The 26,647-nt window shown below is 39.8% G+C and overlaps 2 protein-coding genes across 3 annotated transcripts in view; one reads left to right on the forward strand and one right to left on the reverse strand.

Annotated features, from left to right (window-relative positions):
• Positions 1-289: 289 nt before the first annotated feature.
• LOC6037874 (solute carrier organic anion transporter family member 1C1) lies at positions 290-26,550 on the reverse strand. Its single transcript, XM_001847688.2, has 8 exons — positions 26,324-26,550; positions 25,830-26,175; positions 21,866-22,086; positions 21,268-21,802; positions 2,066-2,121; positions 1,512-2,000; positions 1,268-1,454; positions 290-1,101 (listed from the first exon to the last, which is right to left on the reverse strand). Exons 1-8 carry the CDS (start codon positions 26,403-26,405, stop codon positions 525-527), a joined length of 2,493 nt encoding a protein of 830 aa, XP_001847740.2. The 5' UTR covers positions 26,406-26,550; the 3' UTR covers positions 290-524.
• LOC6037875 (solute carrier organic anion transporter family member 74D) overlaps positions 12,763-26,647 on the forward strand; it is a 63,897-nt gene continuing 50,012 nt past the window's right edge. Inside the window, exon 1 of one of the 2 annotated variants that reach the window (XM_038257841.1) lies at positions 12,763-12,901. The gene's annotated coding sequence lies outside the window, so the exon portion shown is untranslated. Of the gene's footprint in view, positions 12,902-12,945; positions 13,405-26,647 lie in introns of those variants that run through there. The other variant, XM_038257843.1, reaches the window with a different exon arrangement.

Below are 26,647 nucleotides of genomic sequence, written 5' to 3' on the forward strand. Positions count from 1 at the left end.
TGTCAGATTGGTTAATTTTCAAACAACAGGTTTCATCAACACGAAGTTGTTAAATTTGTTAAAATGTTGGTTAACTATTTGAAAACATTTTATCGTAAAAAGTTCTTTGATATCATCAAAACTGTATTTAGAAATAACGAGAGCCACATCGTTTGTTAACCCATAGTCACCCCACTGACGGTACATTCGTTTAGGTTTCAATTTCAACAAAATATTATGAAAATTTCTTTTGGTTGGATTTGTCCATTGCTTCTCTACATGGACCCGCCAAAAACGGAAACAAGTAAAATACAGTTTTCGCTTATTGCTATTTGTTTATTTCAACCAAGGAACATTGAAACATTACGTAACGGTTGAGGTTTGTCAACCAAAGCAAAGCATTCTTATTTTATTGTTCTAAATACTTATTCGGCATTGAAATGTATGGCACTGTGTGTTCTAAACATGTCATTATGTGTTCTACAGCTATTTGCTTATCGTCTACCGTAAAACCTACGTTAATTTACTGCATTCAAACTGTTCGCTCAAAAGTCCGTCTCCGGACTCATCGGTCTTCCGTCCCGATTCTTCGTCCTCGGTGCCCCTCCAAACCCTCCGGGACTGCTAACAACGCTGGACTGTGGCGACTCCAGCGATCTTGCCCCCACGCCACCAGCCCCAAACGACGCCGGATTCATCCCAGAATAGTCCCGCAGTGGTCCGTTGGCCTTGCCCGCCCTTACGTCCTCGTAATCCGTATCGTCGTCTTCGTCGTCGCCATCCACCGGAACGCTCCTCGCCGGTCGAAAGTCCAACTGATCGTCCGAATCGCTGGAGGCGTTTCTCGTCGGAAGACTCCGCACAACCTGGGCGTACATGGCGGATGGACCAGCGACCGGGGAAATGGACCGGGATCGGGCGGGGTAGTTGTCCTGGGTGTTTTGTATTGATGGAATGGCCGGGGTTATGTCCTGGGCTGTGAATGACGATGTTCGCAGGAGGGTTGGTTGCTGCTGTTGCAGGTCTTGTTCGGTGACGAACGGTTGAACTTCGGCTTCGGGGGATGCCGTCTGGCGGGAACTGTTCCGGGCTTGGGCCGTGATCAGGCGCATCTCGATTGGTCTGGCGAAACGAAATCATTTGTTATTTTGTTCAAAAGGGATTGCGAGGATGGAAAGACCATGCGGCTCCATCAAATCGTTAAGCTCGAAATCTTTGAGAGGAGGCGCATGGTGTTTTAATTTTTATTGGCCTCTGTACGAAAATAGTTATGTCTAGAAACAATTACCTGTATGCATCCTCGGGATCATCACCGTACAGCGGAAGATCTCGAACAAAGTAAAACACCAGGATATCGAACAGAACTCCAACCGCTATCAAGACCGCAGTCAAAATGTTCAGCGTAGTTCCGTAGAAAGGCGACTCGTGGATAAAACATCTTCGTTGATCGGATGACCAAAACTGGCAGGCCGAAACTGAAAACATATTTTTATTTCATTGCCTTGCAAAAACACGTGTTTTTCCCAACTCACTAGCAATCGCCTGGTACGCCGCCGTTCCCGGCAAATAAACCACCAACCCGACCAGCGTCAACTCCACCGACAGTGCCAGCGCCTTGTCCTGGGGCAGCACGGCCCTAATCGAAATGATCAACTTCCCGACCAGCCCGGAAGCCAGCAGCATCGAAACCACCACACTCAACACCTGAAAGATGATCCAGTAGCGCTGGCAGTCCGAACTTCCGCAAGAACCCTCCGTGGCCAACCCGGGCGCGCTCAGAACGTGCTCAATATCAACCCCGCAGGAACAGTCCGTGTAGACAACGACGTTGTTGATTTCGGTTCGATTTTGGCAGCCAGCGTGACACGGCGAGAAAAACGTAAACACGCCATCCTGGGGACAAACCGGCGAAAAGGGAACATTTTCCGGACAAACGCAGTTCGACGCGCAGAACGGCTTCGTCAGACGGCCCCGGTAGGCGCCGGCAATGCGCTCGTTGTCGCAAGAGATGAAAATGAAGGCTGTCAATAAAAGAAGCGGTTATCTAAGCGGATTGATCTGGAGTGCCTATGAATGACGGCCTTACCGATGAACAAACCGACGGCTACAAGTCCCACAAAGATGTTCCAGCCGGCAAGTTTTCTGCAAAGATGAAAGCAAAATTTCAACTGATCAATTAGGATTCAACGAGTGGAGCAATTAAAATGTACGTAACATTATGAATGAGATTCCAGAATCGAGCTAGATCGATTAGTGAATGTCGATCAATGGAAGATTGATTCCATGAACGGGTGTGATTTGTTCAGAGCTTAGTTCGAAAACTTTCATTGGCAATGTATGTAACATGATGATGGCATCAATTTAGTTTCAACTTTAAAGTAAATCTTTCACTGTTCGCTAAGGTATCCAAATAAGGTTCCCTTAAAATGCATTTTTCTTTTTTGTTTAAAATTGTTCTGTATTTTTATGAAATTCCAATGTACAGCACAGCAAAAAATATGTTTCGCAAAAAATAAAATTTTCGTCAATACTTAGATATTTTGGAAACGAATGATGGCAAAACAAGTGGACAGGTGTAAAATTTCCTTTTTTTTCAAAAAAAAACCCAAGGCAATTGCAAAAACACCCGAAAAGCAACAAAAAACGAAAATTTTGTTTATTGAACCTTTTATATATAAAAAAAAAACTCCAGTTATGTTTTAGGTGACCGAACCCACAACTTTTGAGTCATATAGAATTACGACCAAAATTTTTACCGCCGAGTTGCCTAATGCTACGCAACCTTATCGAATTAGAGCAGTTCTCCCAGATTTCAAATCAAGAATAACATTTTAAAAGGGCGTAATATTGAATGTTTGGCCCTTTTGAAATGTTAGTCTTGATTTGAAAATTTTGAAAATATTGTTTTCGAAAAGATCGATAAATTTCACAAATATTTGATATTTTAACATTAAAAATCGGACCATAAGTTGCTGAGATATCGACATTGAAAAATGGTGGGCTGTTTGGGTGAGACTTATAAAACATCAATTTTCCTGTTTTTAAACCTTTGCATTGCAATATCTCAGCAACTGAAGGTCATATCAACAAAGTCCGAATAAGCAAAATATAGAGAATTTTCTCAGCTTTTTAAAAAAATTTTGGTCAAAAGTGGGCAAACATGTGCACAAATTAAAAAAAATTAAAAATTTCGACTATTTTCGAAAAAAGTCACCTAAATATGGATTTAACTTGAAAACGGTGCACTTAATCAAAATTTCACTAAAGTACTTTTTGATTGCAAATTTGATTTAACATCGAAAAATGAAGTTGAAAAATTTTTGCGACCGAAATTTCGATTTTTTTTTAAATCAGTATTGATTAAAAAAATTATAACTCGGTCAATGATTTTTTGCACAACCTGGAAATTTCTGAAAAGTTGGCGTTTTATGTCCTCTAAAAAATTAAACAAAATTAAAAAAATAAGAATAGTGTTTTTTTTTTGCAAATCAAGTTTTAGTGATAAAAAGTTAAATAAAAAAATCACCAAATTTTTTTTACCGTGTATTATTTTTTTCCAGTGTAGTCCGTATCCATACCTACAACTTTGCCGAAGACACCAGATCGATCAAAAACATTCCTTCAAAACATACAGATTTTTGAATTTTCATACATCATTTTTGTACGGACAGCTGCCAAATTTGTATGGAAAATTATATGGACAAACTAATGATGCAAAATCAGCCCGGGAGCATGTTGACAGCTCCCATACAAACTGAGCGTACCCCGTTTTGTGGGCCCAGTGGGCCTAAGATGGTGGCCTTCAATATTATCTAGCCAAACTTTTGAAAAAGGCGAATAGTGTAAATAATTATAGATTTTGAGTTGTTTTGGTTTAAAACCACAAAATAAGCATTCCGGAATCATTTTTTTAAAACTTGTTAAGAGATACCCCATGTTCAAATATTAGTCTAGAACAGTTGAAGTGAGCGTGCCGCAGAAGCCGTCACAAAAAAAAAGTTTACTATACAAATTTTGAGTTGCGTATTTGTTGGGCGGACTCCGACGAGGCCCACTTGCCATCTGTCGGTGAATACGTGCAACTCACGGAAACTGTCATCTTAGGGTCCGGTTGTGCAAAATGGCTTCTTTGGGCATACCGAAGGCACCAAAAAAGTTTCAGTCGGATTAAAAAATAAAAAAATAAAATTGAAGAAAAAAGACCGATTCCGTAGAGAATTGCTCATTAGCAATAAAGTTCGCACAATTCCGCATGGCTGCACAACGCTTATCTTGCTTTTCAACTGTAATTAAACATATGATAGCACTAGACTCTCATCCGGTTACAATATTCCAACACGGGAGACACAATGTTTTCATCTTTCGATGAGCGTGTAATACTATCCAGTAAGATAAGGGGCTCCTGGCCGGTACCTTGCTAACCTCGGGGATTGGAAGGTATGTTAGTAAACATCTATCTAGAATGCGCAGAGATCTCTACGTCACCTAGTGATATAGATTTTTGTAGGGTGTAGGGAGATATAGATGTTTGTAGTCAGTTCACACGATACTGACGCGCAACAATATTCATTAAAAAAAATTGATTCTACACATAGAAAAAAGTTGAATTTTGGAAGTTGAAAATTTGGTTGGTAGAATATTACCCCTTTTTGAGTAATAAACGAAATTCATCAAAAACTGATGAAAATTTACCAGTTCCTGATGCATTTTTTTTTTCTTGACACAAAATCTGTCATCATTCCCTGATGAATATTACCATTTTTAATGTACATTTCCAGCAAAAAAAAATGTATTCCTCAAAAGTGTCAAAAAGATTGTCAAATAGTAGTTTATGCAACAAGTTGCAAAAAGAGGATTTTTTCAGCACGAGTCGTACATTTATCCAACGAGGTTCACCGAGTTGGATAAATACGAAGAGTGCTGAAAAAATCAAGTTTTGCAACGAGTTCCATACAACATTTTTTGCAATTCCGAAAAACACCCATTGAGTGAAATTTTAAGTCAAATTTTCATTGTTATCCGAGCATTCGTTGGTGAAGGTTGTCTGAATCAACATGACTCGTCGCGTCCCGGCGCAAAACGCCGGCAATATTGCCCTACCTGCGGCTCAAGCAGGCAAAAAAGTGGGAATTTCCAAAAGGAAGGTTGAGGCCTCAACTGATGGCCAAAACCGGGATTTCCAAAAGGAAGGTGCTTTTGGAAGTGACATCGAACAGCAAAAAGACGAAAAAGAGCGACGGTACTGTACCGATGGATGAGGAGGAGGAGAACTCTTCGTCCACGAGGAGCAGCTATTGAAGAACAACAAGTTTGCTGGACTGCCTGACGAGGACCAGGTAGCGGAAGCAAAGGAGAATGAAGTGAAACAGCGAAAGGAGAAACTGCCTCCTTTTATGTGCGACAATCAGCAGCAACGATCGACTTTCGAGCGGGGCTGGTTGAACTCATCAAGTCTGGGAAAGTCCTAGGCAACATTCGTCTGTGTCAGGACGGATTTAAGGTGCTGGTGCAATCCAGGCAGCACTATCAACTGGTCAAGGATTACTTGACCGAAAACGAGGCGGAGTACTTTACCCATGATGTCGCCATGGATAAGCCGTTCAAAATCGTCGTCAGAGGTCTGTACGACATGCCAGTGGAGGAATTAGCTGCCGAGCTAAAAGTTTTGAAACTGGATGTGTTGGCCGTGCACAAAATGAGCCGACGCAACAAAGACATCAAGTACCGTGACCAGCTCTACCTGCTGCATTTGGCTAAGGGATCGACGACGCTTCCTGAGCTGAAGGCAATTCGAGCGGTTTTCAACATTATCGTGTCGTGGGAGCGATACCGACCAGTGCATCGTGACGTCACACAATGCTTCAACTGCCTGGGTTTCGGGCACGGAGGTAAGAACTGCCACCTGAAGCGTCGTTGCGCCAAATGTGGTACCGATGCGCACATCACATCCCAGTGCATCCAAGATTCGCTGGTGAAGTGCCTCAACTGCAACGGTGAGCACTCGTCAACCGACCGAAAGTGCCCCAAGAGAGCTGAGTTCGTGAAAATTCGGCAGCAAGCATCGACGAAGAATCAGCCTCAGCGTCGTAGAACTCCTCCAGCCCTGGTGGAGCAAAATTTTCCACCTCTTCAACCGCGACGCCAGGTCCCAAACTTGGCACCGTTGCCGTTGGATCCCAGGAAGAGAGCTGAGGTGAATCATCCACGGCCGGGTTCCAGCCAGGAGCCGAGACCGCCACCACCGGGCTTCAGCCAGGAGCCAAGACCAACCCAAGAACCAGCAGTTGAGGAAAACGGTAATGATCTTTACACCTCAACCGAACTCCTCAATATTTTCAAACAGATGTCCGCTGCACTGCGTGGATGCAAAACCAAGACCCAGCAGATTGAAGTGCTGACCTCGTTCGTCATCCAGTATGGATCGTAGGTCCCTCAAGCTGCTGAATTGGAACGCTTGCTCCATTAGGAGGAAGAATTTAGAGCTGGTGGATTTTCTTCGCGAGAAGGAGATCGACGTAGCCGCCATCACGGAAACTCATCTGAAGCCCGGTGAAAAAGTTTATCTGCAAAACTACAAGATCGCGACGCAGCTCGATAGGACCACCTCTGGAGGAGGAGGTGTGCTTGTCGCTGTTCATCGTGATCTCAAGCCACGCCGGCTGCCACACTTTAAGCTGGACATCATCGAGGCCGTTGGGTGGAAATTCCCACTTCGGTTGGCCCAGTACTCTTCATTGCTGCATACTGTCCACGTCAGGTGAATGCCAGAGATGGTTCAGCAGCAAAACTGAAGAGCGATATCCAGAAGCTGACACGGCGGAGCGCAAAGTACATCATCGCTGGTGACCTCAACGCGAAGCATGAAGTTTGGGGCAACAGCAGGAGGAATCGGAACGGAGTGATTCTGCACAACGATCTGCAAAACGGATACTACAACGTTGTGAGTCCGGATCGTCCAACGAGGGTGGCTCGGTCTGGGAATCACTCAATCATCGACTTCTTCATTACAAATATGGCTGAGAACGTGGCTCATCCTGAGGTGTTTGAAGAGTTGAGTTCTGATCACTATCCGGTGGTTGTGGAGGTTGGAGCTTCCGTTACTCCGCAGCGGCAACCAACCCGGAAAGATTACCACAACGTTGACTGGCAGCAGTTTCAGCAAGTGGTCGACAGCAACATCGACTATGATCAACAGCCGGAAACTTCTGCCGATATTGATCGTTCGCTGGAGGTGATCCAGCAGGCTATCAACCAAGCAGAGGCTGCCAACGTTCGAGAGGTTCCTGTTAATTTTAAGGTAACTGATATTGACGTAGATACTAAACACTTGATTAGACTTAGGAATGTTTATAGGAGACAATATCAACGGACTGGGGACTATGACAAAAGATTTCAGTGAACAATTTGAACAAAATCATACAAGACCGACTTGACAATATTAGAAATCAAGAATTTTCAAAACATGTAAGCCAGCTTGGGAATTATTCAAAACCATTTTGGAAACTTTCAAAAGTTCTTAAAAACAAACCAAAGCCTATTCCTCCTCTTATTGTTGAGGATTCTCCTTTGATTACATCCGAGGAAAAGGCAAATGCACTTGGGCTTCATTTTGTTAGTTCACATAATCTTGGCGCTTCCATGACCAGCCGTAAAGAAACATCAGTTGCCAATAGTATTTCAACAATCAATGACTCTACCTTTGAATTTCCTGCAGATTCCCATGTTTCTGGTGAGGAAGTCAAAGTTGCAGTTAAACAAATGAAAAATATGAAAGCTCCAGGCTTTGATAACATTTTAATCTGGTGTTGAAAAAACAGAGTGATCAGTTCTTTCAACATCTAGCCAATATTTTCAATAAATGTTTGCAACTTGGTTACTTCCCTACCAATTGGAAGCTGGGCAAAGTCATACCAATTTTGAAGCCTCAAAAGATCCAACATCGCCAACAAGTTATCGTCCCATTAGTCTTTTGAGTAGTCTGTCCAAACTCTTTGAGAAGGTCATCTATTCAAGGCTTTTGGATTTTACCAACGATAATAATATAATTTTGAACGAGCAGTTTGGCTTCCGAAAGGGACATAATACTGCTCATCAGCTTACGAGAGTAACCAAAATCATCAAGCAGAACAAGCTTGAGTCTAAATCAACTGCTATGGCTTTGTTGGATGTTGAGAAGGCTTTTGACAATGTTTGGCATGATGGTTTGATACATAAACTGTATTTATACGGTTTTCCAATGTATCTTATCAAAATTATCCAGCACTATCTTTCGGAGAGATCGTTCAAGGTTTTTCTGAATGGGATTGCATCTGGATTATTCAACATTGATGCTGGGGTTCCCCAAGGAAGTATTCTTGGCCCACTTCTGTACAATATTTTTACATCTGATTTGCCTACTCTTCCTGGTAATGGTGTGTTGTCACTTTTGCTGATGACACTGCCGTTATTTATAAGGGTAAAATAACCAGATATTTAGTTGGCCGTCTTCAAAGGGTCTTGACGTTCTTTCCGAATACTTTGGCGACTGGAAAATTCGCATAAATGCAGCCAAAACTCAAACCATCATTTTTCCACTTTCCAAATCGGCCCGATTTGTCCCAAAGGATGATGTTTTGATTAAAATGAATGATGTTTCGATACCCTGGTCAAAAGAAGTTGTCTATTTAGGTCTCATACTTGACTCGAAACTTTTGTTTCGACAGCATGTTGACAAAATATTGAACAAGTGCAGCATTCTCATCAGGTGTTTGTATCCTTTGATTAACAGACAATCAAAGCTATCTTTGAAAAATAAGCTAGCAGTTTACAAACAAATAATTTACCCCGTTATTGAGTATGCAGTACCTGTTTGGGAGTGTTGCGCTAGAACTCATAAATTGAAGCTCCAGCGTGTCCAAAACAAGGTACTCAAAATGGTTTTGAATGTTCCTGGCTGGACAAGATCAAGTGAGGTTCATGAATTAGCAGAAGTAAAAATGTTGGATCAGAAGATTCAAGAAAAATGTTTGAAATTCAGGGAAAAATGTGCTATATCTGAATACCCCTTGATTCAAGGATTGGTTTAGTTTATTGTAAGTTTAAGTTAGTTTTAGGTTAGGTTATGTTTTCTTAACATTTTTTTTTTCCTTATTGTACCTAGTGTTACAAAAATGATAAATCATATACTTTTAAAGTTAAGAAAATGAACAGTGTTTAAATCACGAAAAGCAAACTAAAGCTGAAGAGCCACAGCTGACCACTTATTATGTAAACCAAATGTAATTATTATAAGAAAGATTCAATAAAGTATATTTAATTCAAAAAAAAAAAATATATAAGTCAAATTTTCATGTATTTTGTCAATAAACCATTTAAATAAAAAAAATGTTGAAAAGTGTTACTTTTCAAAACAAGTGCTGAAAAGTTCAACTTTTCAGCACCCATTTCAGTGCTGAAAAGTAGAACTTTTCAGCATTTATTTTGAAAAGTGTTGCTATTCGATTCTTTTAATTTTGGTACAGAAAAGTAGGCTATTTCGACGTTCAAGAATGACAGGAAAAGTAAGAAGTTTCACGACGGAATTGCAAAAAGACAATATTCAACACTACCATGAAGTTAAACGCAAAAACAAGTTAATTCTCGCATGCATTTTCAAAAAGTCCTATGTACAGGATTGGTTGTTTTGAAAAAGTTATTTAGAATTTACTAAGCATTTGCCATGTATTATAATTTTCTGCAATTATCAACTGTCGTTAATGAGTTTTGAATTAAATTGATTAAAATACTGGAATTCCTCTATTGCTGACCTAGGAAAACAAACAATAGTTTATAACACTTTTTTTTACTGTTTTGCTTTTGCTGAATATGACGTTTATGTGCTTCATTTTGGAGGTTTTTTAGCATATTAAATTTTGAAAACTAGCCTAATCTCCTTGTGTGGCTGGTTCCTTCCTCACTGGTACCTTAAATAGGTTGCATAAAAGACCAAGAACTCGTTTAAATATAGCATGAATCATGTTTTGGTAATCAACTAAAACCAAAAGATTTGACATTTAAATACCACATAAATATCACTTAAATGGTCAGTATTTGAGACAGGGCTGCCAAATCTTCAATATTTTCGACTTGTTTGAAAGGTCTTTTGATTATCTATCCAATGATGGGTCGGAAGCGAGATCCGGACGAAAAACGAGTGACAATTTTGACACATACATACATCCAGACACACATACACACAGACATTTGTTTAGTTTTCGATTCTGAGTCAATAGGTATACATGTAGGTGGATCTACGAGCTTTCTGTGAGAAGTTCATTTTTAGGTTTATTTTGAGACGTTTACGGTACTCTAAGTTTCATCTTTGTGTTTACGTTCACCGACCGTCGCCAAGCAATGACGATCATGACTTCGTTTTCGGGAATGATCGCTGACAGAAACTCCGAGAAGTCCCATTCAGTGACAGATCCCTTTTCAAGCATTGACCGTGACATTCCAATATTTTTTTTTGGATTTGAAGTTTTATGGACAGCTGTTAAAATTGTACGGAACCTTGGATGGAGGTAGGGCGTCCAATTTTCCCGGGTTTTGAATTTCCCGGGAAACGGGCAAAATATTTTCGAAATCCCGGGAATTCCCGGGATCCCGGGAAATTTTTAAAACAGTATTTAAATCTATGTTTTCATTATATGTGCATGTTATTCAAGTTTAAAATCATAGAATTAGCTCAATACTATTCATTGATGGTAATCTACACTTCAACCTAAAAAAGGATAGCAGTTTTTAGATAGTTTGAAAGATTATTTTTGTTCTTTGTTGAGCTTTGGTTTGTTATTCTGTATCATATCCAATCTGATTCAAATTAAATAAGTCTCTTATAAATACATTTTGTTTACTTGTCATGACTACAAAAGCCTCTTTTTAAATGTCTAAAATAACAAATAAAAAGACAACAAATAAAATTATAACAGTTAAATTTTGGATAAGTTTAGACATGCATGTTGTGTATAAAACTATTAATCAAGTTGTCTTAAGGTCATTACCGCCAACTAGGGGAAAATCGGGACTACAGTCTAATTGGGTACAGGAGATTTTAGAACAGTTCATTTGGAGATCGGTGTACTAATTGTTTTGCTCTGTTCCTGTTTTAACCGAAATCAATCAAAATAATTGAAACATTATGCAAAAACAATGACTAAAACAGCTGTCTTAATTCGATGCATTTGTCTTGATTTGCCAAAAATGTTTCATGAAAAATAATTTAAAATGATATTATTTATTAAATCAAAAATCATAAATATAACTAGTCTTTCCAAAAATATATAAAATTTGATAAAAAAATATTTAGATCGCTAGGGAATTTACGGTTCGGTATTTTGTTTTACAAGTTTGCTTCATAAGTCAAATTAATGCCTTTACCTTGTTTGGATATGTCCTAAAAACATATGAAAACATAAAAGCTTGTAGGTTCTTTTCAAAAATAACCCCTGGATATATTATAATCCGGAATTCGCGGAAAATTGTTATTTTTTCATAAATTTTTATACAAACTTTATTTTTGAATATCAATCGGTGAACGATAAAAGATTTTGCTAATATTTGGCCAACGGCTGAGATTACTCAAGAAAACAATAATTAGGTTTTGGAACATTGTCTCATATTATGGACACCTTAAAGGATATCCATTACCGGTGACATTGTGTCGGGAGGTTACATTGGGTCTGCGGGGTGACTTTTAAAGTTAAACCAATGATGCAAAGACTTCCTTGGAAAGGACCGCACCAAGTTTTAGTCAATGGAATAATAAACACAAATAACTTTATCTTCTGCTACCAACCATAACTAAGTTATAAAACGCTAAAATAAAATCAAATATACCAAACCAAAGAAGCTTGTATTAATTTCAAAAATGTGAAATTATCTAGTTTATTCATAGTATACATAGTATTCATACAGCTATAAATCTTATTGAATATTAATTGTAAAGGTACAGTGAAATTCAAGCCATATCATTTATTGTTTAAAAATCGGTTAATAACAAATTTCACACAGATTCGCCTAAAATAATTCAATTCTAAATCTAAAACTATCATCCCACTACCAAACAAGGTACTATACCGCGTCACGTGACTTAAACAAGTTCTAACGACTCGGTAATAAAACCGCACTCTAGCCAAACACACTGAGAGCGCGCGCTGCTGGTCAGCAGCATCCACTCCGCCACCAGATTAAATAATAAATCGCCGAGCGTTTTCTTTTCTCGCGACGGATGGACGAGCCGATAACCTGGCCAGTGTGGCACATGGCTTCGACCGGCCTAGGATGACCAGCACAGAGAAGCGAAATTGGGTTGGTTTTGACTATTTGATTACATTTTTTGCATATTTTACTTCTGTTAAAATGTTCAAATTAAAAATAATTATATTTTTGGACTTTCTGACTCTTTAAATCAGCACATGTATATTACAATAAATGTGTCAATTAAACAAAATGTGAAAATAGTTGTTTAAGTGGGATTTCCCTTTTTAGTCAAAGCATGTAGTTTGCCTTCGAAAGTAGCAAGTACTTGCGAAAAGTAAGTTGCTGTTTAATGAAGCTTTGAGTGGATATTCGCTGCATCAGATTTTTTTATATTTTTTTCAAATAATTTTTAATGTGACTTTCTGCAGCAAAAAAAAACCTGTTTGCAAAGAGAGAACCTCCTCCCCCAGAACGCCGCGTTCCGTCAAAATAAAAAATAAAAGCTCTGTAGGTCAGCAGTACTACCATAATACAGCATAGCATCAACGATCACCGTACGTTAGTCGCCGCTCTCGCTGGAAGTAACGGCCACCAGCGAGTTAGTCTCCGATTAGACTCGGTGCCGTCCACACGATCCGCGTCGTGTTCTTCGTTGCGTTGATTAGCACAGAAAAATCGCGGCGATTCAGAACCGAACAGAGCACAGGTAACGCGACACCAATTCGGTCTTGGATGTTCTTTTTTTTCTTGCTTCTCTCTTTAATTCAATTTGTTGAAAAACTCGTTTTTGAGGTGTTCATTCGAAAACCGCAGATAAAAATATAACCTTTACGCGATGATCTCCGACGCGAGTGTTGCAGTGACAAAAAAAGTGCGGAGAAATCGCTGGAATTCACCAGAACCAGCTGAAGCTCCATAAATTGAATAAATGTTGCAAAAGTGATACACCACTTGACTGTTCAACGAGTGATGGCCTGTTGAAATTGTCTGTCGCTTCTGGTACTGCGTGGCAGTCAGTTTATCCGTGACAGTGTTTGTAAACTTCCCGAGCGTGACCGATTCGTCGAAATCATTGGAAATAATTATGGGCTACCCAGCTTCGAGATAAACGTTCTGTTTCCGTTAGAAAATCACAACGAATTTTGCACCGGCTCTTGCGAAATATGTGCTAATATATGGAAGCTGTAGTGAAGTGGTGAAGTGATAATTGTAGGTGGCAGTTTTTAGCTTTTCGCCGAAATGTGACATTTTGATGATTTACCGAGGGGGCTTCCCAGACTATTTGAATAGACATCAGGGTGACTTGCAACTTTCGAGCTATCACCGCAAACTACTTTCCCATAGTTTGTTGTTAACGGTGAATCTTTTTGTTGTGAGTTCATCTGTGAATCACACAAATTTCAATTTTAATGTGAAATTATGGGGAACTTCAAAAGTTATACCGAGCCACGTAGCCCACCGGTAACGTTTTCACCTCGCAAGCGGTAGATCGAGGTTCAAATCCCGGCTGGACCAACACAACTGGCGATCTTTTACCTTCTGGGTCTTCTGGGTTTCGATTTCTTGGTAAAGGGAAGGTAGCGTATCATCACAAGTTGGACCTTATCACGACACTTAGGGAAGGCAACCTAAGGAATGTTAACATTAACCGTATCATGTTAATATTAAGTTAAGAAACAGCCACTGAATCCGCTTTGTAAATGCTGCCCCGATACTCTTCATGGGTGATAGGAAAAAATACTTTTTACTTCAACAGTTCAATTATTTTTATATTTTATGGTAACGGTAAAGGTAAATCATTTGCTGTCAATGCTGGCATATTTTTGTTCAGTGACAATAAAACAGTGGTTCTGAGAGTTATTTTCAACAAAATATGTAACATTCGGTTTTATAAAATAAAATACATTTAGGTCACGATATCTTTAGGCAAGTTTGCCAAATAATTAATGTTTAATAATTGTTACAAGGAATTCAAGTCTTGAAATACTTATCAAACAATGTAATAAAAAGATCTTCTAATATATAATGTTTTATAGAACTCACGATATCTTAGGAAAGTGTTGCCAGATGGTCAAATCTTATAACTTATCGGTTTGGTTTTCCAAATACTTATCCTAGATACACAGAAACGTGGTCTCGGTAGTAATTTTCAACAAAGTTATTATATTATTATTATTATTTGTTCATATATTCCACCTAATTAAGTTCCAATCTTATGACTTTGTTGCCAAACCATCAAAATATATCATCCAAAGGTAATTTGAATATGTCCAAAAATGTGGATCCTTGAGTCTTTTTCAACAAAATTTCCTACATCCATCCTGGAAAAGCTAAAAAAATCTCACTTTAGTTCCGATATTTTATAAAAGTGTTGCCAGATCATCAGAAAGTTCTTGCCAATCAGGTACAAAATGGCAGACCCGGAACTCATTTGCAACCAAATTTACAACATCTGGCCACAAAAAAGTTATATAAAATGCCCTTAAGTACTGTAGTACTTAAGTACCTCTAACTTATAGAAGTGTTGGCAGTTTTTCAATAACTACCACTCACATAATTCTTTTAGCTCATTTCAAAAAGGCTCTCTTGGATGAACATCCCTTGTTCCGATTCTCAACAATAAATTTAAAAAACGTAAACAATGGAACAATATTTTCATACATCGAAAAAAATCGTAAAAATTGTTTAAAACTGGTAATCTAAATCGCATATCGCGAGTTTTAAGCTATTTTTCTGATTTTTTTCGTTGTATGAAAATATTGTTCCATTGTTATACAAATACATTTTTTATACAACATTCACTATCATTAAAATACAGAATATTGCTAATGGGACCCATAGCTTGGGGTCCCATTAGCAATATTCTGTATTTATCAAAAAATTAAATCAAATTATTCGCTTTACAGCATTGCCTTGGCGTTCTCGATTACGAGATTCCTACTCGAAACTAGGTGTCCGAAGGCTTGATTGTGCAATTGCAAACCTCTTTTTACACTTAAGCTTCCATCCACCCCGGGATTCGAACTGACGACCTTTGGATTGTGAGTCCAACTGTCTACCAGAGACTCCACCCAGGGAGACGACTCCTACACCTGGACTGAGCTAACGACCTAACCTGTAGGTTAGACCGGGGCCAACATTTACTTCCCCATCCGTCTCGAAAAATGTCACCGGGACCTTCTGAGATCAAACCCAGGCCGACTGGGTGAGAGGCAACCACGCTTACTCCTACACCATGGTCCCGGCTGTATTTATAATGATCCAAAAAAATGAAATAAAAAACTGAAATTATTGCGAAGTTCTCTTTAAAAAAAATCCCTTTGGAATCAATACAATCATCGTCTAGAAAATTTCTTGCTGAACAATTTTGCTTTTCAAATATTTAGTTTTTCTCATTTTAGGGGCAAAATACAGCCATTAAAGTAAAATGAAAATGGCTGAGGAACAGATTGATGTGATCGCACACTTGCTGACACATGGCACGAGGAAACGAAACGAAACTATTGGCACTACGCCCCCCGGGGCATGGCCTTCCTCTAACGTGGGATTTCTGCTCCAGCGCCTCTGACGAGACAGGAGAAACCGGGACCGACGTTTTACTTCACCATCCGATAGAAGCTCAGTGGATAAGGCGGGAATCGAACCCGCGTCTCATAGCATCATCGGGATCGGCAGCCGAAGCCGCTACCCCTGCGCCACGAGACCCACGAGATGGCACGAGGAAATGATCATCTAATTCAGTTACGGTTTTTTTATTATTATTATTTATTTTTTGTTGTTCTTTTGATCCTCGGTCCTAACCTGGTCTTAGCACCTAAAAGGACCTAATAAAAATAAGTTGTGAAGAAAAAAAAAAACCATTGACATGCAAAAACAACGTGTTGGCAAATAGAGAGAATTTTAGAAACAAATACAGCCCAAGGGACCATCGAGATAAAGAGAATTTCGAGAAACAACAAAGAAAAGTATGCAATTCATTGTTATCCGAGCATTCGTTGGTGAAGGTTGTCTGAATCAACATGACTCGTCGCGTCCCGGCGCAAAACGCCGGCAATATTGCCCTACCTGCGGCTCAAGCAGGCAAAAAAGTGGGAATTTCCAAAAGGAAGGTTGAGGCCTCAACTGATGGCCAAAAACCGGGAATTTCCAAAAGGAAGGTGCTTTTGGAAGTGACATCGAACAGCAAAAAGACGAAAAAGAGCGACGGTACTGTACCGATGGATGAGGAGGAGGAGAACTCTTCATCGCACGAGGAGCAGCTTTTGAAGAACAACAAGTTTGCTGGACTGCCTGACGAGGACCAGGTAGCGGAAGCAAAGGAGAATGAAGTGAAACAGCGAAAGGAGAAACTGCCTCCTTTTTATGTGCGGCAATCAGCAGCAACGATCGACTTTCGTGCGGGGCTGGTTGAACTCATCAAGTCTGGGAAAGTCCAAGGCAACATTCGTCTGTGTCAGGACGGATTTAAGGTGCTGGTGCAATCCAGGCAGCACTATCAACTGGTCAAGGATTACTTGACCGAAAACGAGGCGGAGTACTTTACCCATGATGTCGTCATGGATAAGCCGTTCAAAATCGTCGTCAGAGGTCTGTACGACATGCCAGTGGAGGAATTAGCTGCCGAGCTAAAAGTTTTGAAACTGGATGTGTTGGCCGTGCACAAAATGAGCCGACGCAACAAAGACATCAAGTACCGTGACCAGCTCTACCTGCTGCATTTGGCTAAGGGATCGACGACGCTTCCTGAGCTGAAGGCAATTCGAGCGGTTTTCAACATTATCGTGTCGTGGGAGCGATACCGACCAGTGCATCGTGACGTCACACAATGCTTCAACTGCCTGGGTTTCGGGCACGGAGGTAAGAACTGCCACCTGAAGCGTCGTTGCGCCAAATGTGGTACCGATGCGCACATCACATCCCAGTGCATCCAAGATTCGCTGGTGAAGTGCCTCAACTGCAACGGTGAGCACTCGTCAACCGACCGAAAGTGCCCCAAGAGAGCTGAGTTCGTGAAAATTCGGCAGCAAGCATCGACGAAGAATCAGCCTCAGCGTCGTAGAACTCCTCCAGCCCTGGTGGAGCAAAATTTTCCACCTCTTCAACCGCGACGCCAGGTCCCGAACTTGGCACCGTTGCCGTTGGATCCCAGGAAGAGAGCTGAGATGAATCATCCACGGCCGGGTTCCAGCCAGGAGCCGAGACCGCCACCACCGGGCTTCAGCCAGGAGCCAAGACCAACCCAAGAACCAGCAGTTGAGGAAAATGGTAATGATCTTTACACCTCAACCGAACTCCTCAATATTTTCAAACAGATGTCCGCTGCACTGCGTGGATGCAAAACCAAGACCCAGCAGATTGAAGTGCTGACCTCGTTCGTCATCCAGTATGGATCGTAGGTCCCTCAAGCTGCTGAATTGGAACGCTTGCTCCATTAGGAGGAAGAACTTAGAGCTGGTGGATTTTCTTCGCGAGAAGGAGATCGACGTAGCTGCCATCACGGAAACTCATCTGAAGCCCGGTGAAAAAGTTTATCTGCAAAACTACAAGATCGCGACGCAGCTCGATAGGACCACCTCTGGAGGAGGAGGTGTGCTTGTCGCTGTTCATCGTGATCTCAAGCCACGCCGGCTGCCACACTTTAAGCTGGACATCATCGAGGCCGTTGGGTGGAAATTCCCACTTCGGTTGGCCCAGTACTCTTCATTGCTGCATACTGTCCACGTCAGGTGAATGCCAGAGATGGTTCAGCAGCAAAACTGAAGAGCGATATCCAGAAGCTGACACGGCGGAGCGCAAAGTACATCATCGCTGGTGACCTCAACGCGAAGCATGAAGTTTGGGGCAACAGCAGGAGGAATCGGAACGGAGTGATTCTGCACAACGATCTGCAAAACGGATACTACAACGTTGTGAGTCCGGATCGTCCAACGAGGGTGGCTCGGTCTGGGAATCACTCAATCATCGACTTCTTCATTACCAATATGGCTGAGAACGTGGCTCATCCTGAGGTGTTTGAAGAGTTGAGTTCTGATCACTATCCGGTGGTTGTGGAGGTTGGAGCTTCCGTTACTCCGCAGCGGCAACCAACCCGGAAAGATTACCACAACGTTGACTGGCAGCAGTTTCAGCAAGTGGTCGACAGCAACATCGACTATGATCAACACCCGGAAACTTCTGCCGATATTGATCGTTCGCTGGAGGTGATCCAGCAGGCTATCAACCAAGCAGAGGCTGCCAACGTTCGGGAGGTTCCTGTTAATTTTAAGGTAACTGATATTGACGTAGATACTAAACACTTGATTAGACTTAGGAATGTTTATAGGAGACAATATCAACGGACTGGGGACTATGACAAAAGATTTCAGTTAACAATTTGAACAAAATCATACAAGACCGACTTGACAATATCAGAAATCAAGAATTTTCAAAACATGTAAGCCAGCTTGGGAATTATTCAAAACCATTTTGGAAACTTTCAAAAGTTCTTAAAAACAAACCAAAGCCTATTCCTCCTCTTATTGTTGAGGATTCTCCTTTGATTACATCCGAGGAAAAGGCAAATGCACTTGGGCTTCATTTTGTTAGTTCACATAATCTTGGCGCTTCCATGACCAGCCGTAAAGAAACATCAGTTGCCAATAGTATTTCAACAATCAATGACTCTACCTTTGAATTTCCTGCAGATTCCCATGTTTCTGGTGAGGAAGTCAAAGTTGCAGTTAAACAAATGAAAAATATGAAAGCTCCAGGCTTTGATAACATTTTAATCTAGTGTTGAAAAAACAGAGTGATCAGTTCTTTCAACATCTAGCCAATATTTTCAATAAATGTTTGCAACTTGGTTACTTCCCCACCAATTGGAAACTGGGCAAAGTCATACCAATTTTGAAGCCTCAAAAGATCCAACATCGCCAACAAGTTATCGTCCCATTAGTCTTTTGAGTAGTCTGTCCAAACTCTTTGAGAAGGTCATCTATTCAAGGCTTTTGGATTTTACCAACGATAATAATATAATTTTGAATGAACAGTTTGGCTTCCGAAAGGGACATAATACTGCTCATCAGCTCACGAGAGTAACTAAAATCATCAAGCAGAACAAGCTTGAGTCTAAATCAACTGCTATGGCTTTGTTGGATGTTGAGAAGGCTTTTGACAATGTTTGGCATGATGGTTTGATACATAAACTGTATTTATACGGTTTTCCAATGTATCTTATCAAAATTATCCAGCACTATCTTTCGGAGAGATCGTTCAGGGTTTTTCTGAATGGGATTGCTTCTGGATTATTCAACATTGATGCTGGGGTTCCCAAGGAAGTATTCTTGGCCCACTTCTGTACAATATTTTTACATCTGATTTGCCTACTCTTCCTGGTAATGGTGTGTTGTCACTTTTTGCTGATGACACTGCCGTTATTTATAAGGGTAAAATAACCAGATATTTAGTTGGCCGTCTTCAGAAGGGTCTTGACGTTCTTTCCGAATACTTTGGCGACTGGAAAATTCGCATAAATGCAGCCAAAACTCAAACCATCATTTTTCCACTTTCCAAATCGGCCAGATTTGTCCCAAAGGATGATGTTTTGATTAAAATGAATGATGTTTCAATACCCTGGTCAAAGGAAGTTGTCTATTTAGGTCTCATACTTGACTCGAAACTATTGTTTCGGCAGCATGTAGACAAAATATTGAACAAGTGCAGCATTCTCATCAGGTGTTTGTATCCTTTAATTAACAGAAAATCAAAGCTATCTTTGAAAAATAAGCTAGCAGTTTACAAACAAATAATTTACCCCGTTATTGAGTATGCAGTACCTGTTTGGGAGTGTTGCGCTAGAACTCATAAATTGAAGCTCCAGCGTGTCCAAAACAAGGTACTCAAAATGGTTTTGAATGTTCCTGGCTGGACAAGATCAAGTGAGGTTCATGAATTAGCAGAAGTAAAAATGTTGGATCAGAAGATTCAAGAAAAATGTTTGAAATTCAGGGAAAAATGTGCTATTTCTGAATACCCCTTGATTCAAGGATTGGTTTAGTTTATGGTAAGATTAAGTTAGTTTTAGGTTAGGTTATGTTTTCTTAACATTTTTTTTTCCTCATTGTACCTAGTGTTACAAAAATGATAAATCATATACTTTTAAAGTTAAGAAAATGAACAGTGTTTAAATCACGAAAAGCAAACTAAAGCTGAAGAGCCACAGCTGACCACTTATTATGTAAACCAAATGTAATTATTATAAAAAAGATTCAATAAAGTATATTTAATTCAAAAAAAAAAAAAAAAGTATGCAATTCAAAGGAACTTGCAAAAAAACATTGACAAGTGGAGAAATATTGAAAACGCGAAAATCGACAACCAGAAAGTCGACTATTATACATTTTTAGCCCTTTTAAAATGGTAACGACGCTTTGAAATTTTGAAAAAAATGTTCTATGCAACCAAAAGTTGGACAAACGATGTTAAAAAAAGAAAACTGCAAAGATTTTTTCAGCTTTTTCTGAATCTATAATTTTGCCGAAGACAGCGAATCGATCAGAGAAACCATTTTTTATACAGAGTTGTTTTGAAGATTTCTCTTAAACCATACAATATTTTTGCAAACTTCAAAAAGTGTTTTGTAGAAAAATGTTTCGTCGTTGCAGAGGAATCGACAAATTAGAAAAACGTAACGCACCGCGTAAAAACAGGTTTCACTGTATACAAATGTTCGAATATATACGTAGAATTTTGTATGGTCTACCCCCAAATTTGTATGGAGATTTATATGGCTTGTTTGAACATTAAAAAACTGCGTGTGTCATTAAAATAAAAAAATAATTCAACGAAAAATTGATTTGCGTTAATGTACATAACTGCTCAAATGAAAAAAAAAAAAAAACAAGTAAAACATATAAACAAAAGCAATTAAAATTCTTAGAAAGCTAAAAAAGAAGATCCAGGTGTTTCACGTACCGCACCTCCAGAAAATTTCTAATTGTTCGAGTCTTCAGTCAAATGATCCATTTCTAATTTTAACCTCCCATTCGTTACGCACCGATTTTTAAAACAACAAAAAACACCTCTTCTACTCACCTCGGACTCGGGTTCGCCTTGGCGATGATCAACCCGGACAGCACGATGGCCAGCGCCACAACGGGCGGCCTAAGCAGGTTCGTAATTAGCCGGGACGTCCACTCGTCGTTGAGTCCGTTGACGTTGGACGTGGGCAGGAAGAACTGCGACTGCAGATAGTTCTGCTCGTGTGCATTAAAGTTGAGCAGACCGGTTTGGATGAAGACCAGGGCGAGCACGTTGAAGATCAGGATACCGTTGGTGAAGACCCGTTTGAGGGAGGGCGCTAGACTGATGTCGGCAAGCCATTTGTGACCTGCTCCGTCCAGCGACTGGGTGCTGTTGTTGGTGGCCGTTTCGATGATGTCGTCTGCGGCTTGACGAACCAGCGTGGAGAGGAGTCGTTTTGGGAACAGTCCCAACAGGAGTCCCAGGATGAAGATTATTGGGCCCAGGATGACCCAGCCAAGCCACCAGCTTAGGGACGTGGCACTCACGGCTATTACGATCGCCAGTCCAAACTGTTGACCCCAGACTCGGGTGGCCAGAGCGCAACCTGTTGAGTAAAGGACACAGTTATTTGAGAATAATCTTAAGTTACATCCAAAAAAATCCCCACCAATATAACCAGGACTCTGATGCTCCTTCAGATTGTCGTCCAAATAGCTCATTCCGAAGCAGTAAAATGCAATATTAGCGATTCCAATCACGGCTTGGGCGACGAACAGCAACACCAGCGTCGTAATGCTCCAAGGGCGCTCAATCTGCAATTCTGCTGACTGCTCAAGGACGCACACGTTGTCCACTTGGATGGCTGCGATGGTGCCCGGTTCGGAGGAGCTGGAATTAGCCAGAAATTAATTAAGATTTAAATCTTAAAACCAACAAATTAAACGACGTTCCAGAATGATCCAACAGTTAAAAAAAGTCACTAAACTGGTATTATCTGCGCGAGAGGGATGCAGTGAACTTGACCTCAACGTTTAAAAAAATAAACGATTATCAGCTTTGTTTACACATAAACGAAAAAAAAATCGCACCGAGAGTTGTGCCTAACGTAACAACGATGAGGTTGCGAAAAATCATAACAACAAAAAGTTCCGCTATGTAAAGTGTGCTAGACAGTTGATAAAAGAGACCCCAGTGAGACTCACTTTTGATTTCACTTTGTTGTTAATTCATTTAATTAACTTACTGAATACACCTACGTGGTTTATTCCTTCCTCTCACTTTCGCGTTATAATTATTTATTTAGAACGCAAAAGATAAGACCATTTTTTTTTTATTCTTTACTTATTTTTATTAGGTCCGTTTAGGTGCTGTGACCAGGTTAGGAGCGAGGGACGGTTCAAAATAATTTAGAATACATAAAAAAAGATTTTCACTTTCCGCCGTATTTGCCGAGCATGTAACTGACGAGTCTCAATTGGTCCACGCGGGTCTTGCAGGTCTGGAACCTAAAGATAAGACTATTCGATCATCAAAATGTTTGATTTCTTCATTTCTTTTAAACTTCTTGGAAAGGTATTTCAGTTACCTATCTAACGATGTAGGTATTCATGTTAGATACGGATTTAATTATCCTCAATACTGAGAACCGGCTTCGAAAAATTACATAAATATCACTCAAGTGGCCATACCTTGAAATAGGGTTGCCAAATCATACAAAATTATGACTCATCGGAAAGGTAAACGGGGAGTTTTTTAGTAGTAATAATGTTTTCTGAATTATCGTGTACTGTTCATAAACTACAATCCTACCAATCGCACCACATCGATCAGAAAATTCCTTTTCAAGAAAAAGATTTTTAAATATATTTAGAGTACGTATATGGAGAAACTAATGTTGTTTTGATTTTCGACAGTTTACCGATTTGTTCAGCAGATCATTTTTTGTAAAATCTGTCAAACTCATAAAACAAATCCAAGCACCATGCGTCTACATGACAATAGGGGAACAGCATCTAATTCCAGCGTGCCTCTAATGTTGGCAGGTCAGAACTTTGACATTCAATTAAAGCTAATTAAACGCGTTTTCAACTGAAATCGAGTGATAAATAGCTCAATAAGAAGTGAGCAAGCAAGTTTCTATCAAAAGTTTTGCAAAATTAGTTGTTTAAACAGTGAAAATCAGCAAATTGGATGGAGTTAGGAGCGAGAGCTAAACCTGCCAATCATACGAGAATTTCCCCTAATAACTAGGATCAAATTCAACGGAGAAGCATGGTTCTCCAAGCTGTACATAAATAAAGTTGTTGTTTATTTCATTAACGTGACTTTAACCTAGAGAGGTCATGCGTCACTTGTACATAAATAATAGTAGTTTATGCAACAAGTTACAAAAAGAGGATTTTTTCAGCACGAGTCGTACATTTATCCAACGAGGTTCACCGAGTTGGATAAATACGAAGAGTGCTGAAAAAATCAAGTTTTGCAACGAATTCCATGCAACATTTTTTGCAATTCCAAAAAACACACACTGAGTGAAATTTTATGTCAAATTTTCATGTATTTTGTCAATAAATCGTTTAAATCAAAAAAAAATTGAAAAGTGTTGCTTTTCGAAACAAGTGCTGAAAAGTTCAACTTTTCAGCACCCATTTGAGTGCTGAAAAGTAGAACTTTTCAGCATTTATTTTGAAAAGTGTTGCTATTCGATTCTGTTATTTTTGGTACAGAAAAGTAGGCTTTTTCGTCGTTCAAGAATGACAGGAAAAGTAAATAGTTTCACGGCGAAATTGCAAAAAGAATATTTTCTATTTATAAACTTGCTAGTTGGTTCATTCTCCACCAACTCACACAGCAGTTTGTCCTAATGGATAACGCGTTTTTCATCATAAAACACTAACAAGGTTTTTGAAACTCTGCCATTTTCCGTTACACAGAAGGGTAATATTTTTTTATCTAGAAAAACAATCATTTGAAATTTCCTTTTTTTTCTAACTTTCCATTTTTTTATAAGTATAACAATGTTCTACAAAGTTGTACAGCAGACAATTACAAAAAAATAATATATAAACATAAGGGGTTTGCTTATAACCATCACGATTTTAAGAAAAAACGTTTTGAAAAGAAAATAAAATTAAAAATTAGTTTTAAAGGATAAAATTACCCTTCTGGTTTAATGTAGATTCGAAAGGTCATTAAATTTCTTTTGAAATTACACGTTCTAAACAGTTGAGTAACGGAAAACGGCAGAGTTTTTAAAACTTTTGAAGTGTTTTGTTTTCGATGAAAAATACATTACTTCCGCCATAACTCATTTATTCTTAGTCGCTTATTAAGCATTTCTGGTTTTCATTTGTTTATACTTTACATTTTATATACTTTTTCAGACAACAACCACATTATGTTAAAAAATCGAAGCTGGCAAGAAATGTAAAACCTTACTTAGATAGGAGTAATAACATAATTATCAGAAAAAAAGCTAGCATCTCAAACAGTTGACTACCGCAAAAAAAAACAAACAAACTCGCACTTTTTGTGTTTGACAGTTTGCCAAACACGCAAACAAGGAAAAATGTAAGCAGACTGACGTTTGTGTAAACAAATCCAGGCAAACAAACAAAGCTGGCAAACTGGCCAACTGTCAAAAAGTGCGAGTTTGTTTGTTTGCCGTAGTGTAATAACTCCCTGAGCCAACACTTTGCGCATTGTATAGCGTTACCAGATTTTAGGCATTAAAAAAGATTACTGTTTATGGAATCAAGTTTAAAATCATTCCAAAAACATTCAATCCTTGAAAGTATCAAAACTCGTTTTGCTCATTGATCAATCTGTCAAAACTCTACGATATAGTAAGCTTAGCTCTGATTTTATGAAATTAACAATTTTCAAAATGACTAGATAAATATTTGAAGAAAGTTTAACTGACATGTGTTAGAAATGAAATTTAATTTAAAAAAAAATGTTTCGAATCCAAAGGTCGTCAGTTCGAATCCCGGGGTGGATGGAAGCTAAGGTGTAAAAAGAGGTTTGCAATTTCCTCAACAATCAAGCCTTCGGACACCTAGTTTCGAGTAGGAATCTCGCAATCGAGAACGCCAAGGCAATGCTGTAGAGCGAATAATTTGATTTTGATTTGATTTTTTGTTTCCAATCTAATTATCATGTCGAATTAAAATGGAATGCATTGGATAAGATAAAAAAAATAAAGAATATATATGGCAAATTGTTACACTTGTTTTAAGCTTGCAGCAAAAAATCAGATTATTATTTGGTTCAACATGTTGCTCTGGATTAAATTTCCGAATTGATTGACATGATTGATGGAGGCAAGTTTCTCCAAATTTAATTTGATCTTCTGAACACATGTTCATCGAGTTGTACGTTACGTAGTTGGCATCATGACTCATCAAGCATTTCCCAACTAGCAAATGCATAGAAAGTGAAAGTAGAACATCACTTCTAACCAACCACAACAAACCAGACCACGCACCTTTCGTCCACAAGACACCATGAATTGTTTCACACACCCAGGACTCTCTATACATCAAAAGATAACACCTTTCGCAGAAATCGCGATAAACCGCGCGCGCTCTTCCATATCACAAAACACACACAACTCCGTCCTGATAACATACTTGTGAGTCAGCGTTGGAATGATGAGCAGCAGCAGTCCCACCGCTTGCAGCATGAAAATTCCCCCCAACCACGAGATCCGGTGCAGCCGATTGCCCCAGTACGCCACCAGCAGGGCAAAGACGCCCTGCGAGATCCCACTGGTCACCAGCAGCCAGTCCACGATGACCGGATCGAAATCATGCTCGTTGGCGGCCTGATGGGCCGAAACGCGAAAGTACGCCTCGATGCCACCCTGGACAAAGCCTGCCAGCGACAGAATCACCAGGAAGGTCGTCGCCGTGCCCAACCGTTGACAACCGGGTCCATTGCACCAACCGCAGGCCCGGATGCCGCAATCGATCGAATCTGGAATTTGGTCACATTTCGTCATCAGCAAATATGCGCAAGAACCTGCTACAGTCGACCTCCGCGTAGGACGGTTCCCCGTAGGAAACCATCGTACTTAAGAGTAGTGCAGGTGAAGCAGATAAGGCGTTGCGTTGGTCACACTTGCCTTTCCTTATGTTGTTCGCGTTGGCCTGGAACTGCGGTAACCGGTCTTCATCGTCTCGAATCAACGACGACGGACGGATCATTTTTTTGCGACCAGTGTAACACTAATTACTTTAATGCTTAATCGATCAATAATTAAGAAACATGGTCACTAAACGAACCTCTGCACACAAAACTTCACGCAACTATCACTCTCGAATCATGAACCGCTAATGAAGACCCAACCTAGCGCCGAGTGCTGCACCTTCGTGCCTATGATAACGATAATATCTAATCTTATCAGAAAAGCTCCTCGGGTGGCGATGGGGACACGAAACGGTTCTAC

The sequence above is a fragment of the Culex quinquefasciatus genome, chromosome 2, assembly GCF_015732765.1.
Source record: "Culex quinquefasciatus strain JHB chromosome 2, VPISU_Cqui_1.0_pri_paternal, whole genome shotgun sequence".
In the NCBI taxonomy this organism is placed as follows: domain Eukaryota; kingdom Metazoa; phylum Arthropoda; class Insecta; order Diptera; family Culicidae; genus Culex; species Culex quinquefasciatus.

Excerpts from the sequence above, each read along its gene's own strand:
- LOC6037874 (XM_001847688.2), bottom strand. The coding sequence starts at position 26,405 with ATGATCCGTCCGTCGTCGTTGATTCGAGACGATGAAGACCGGTTACCG. Across the intron at positions 21,803-21,865 it reads TCAGAGTCCTGGTTATATTG|GTTGCGCTCTGGCCACCCGA; the intron begins GTGGGGATTTTT and ends TTTACTCAACAG. Across the intron at positions 1,102-1,267 it reads GATCCCGAGGATGCATACAG|ACCAATCGAGATGCGCCTGA; the intron begins GTAATTGTTTCT and ends TCGTTTCGCCAG.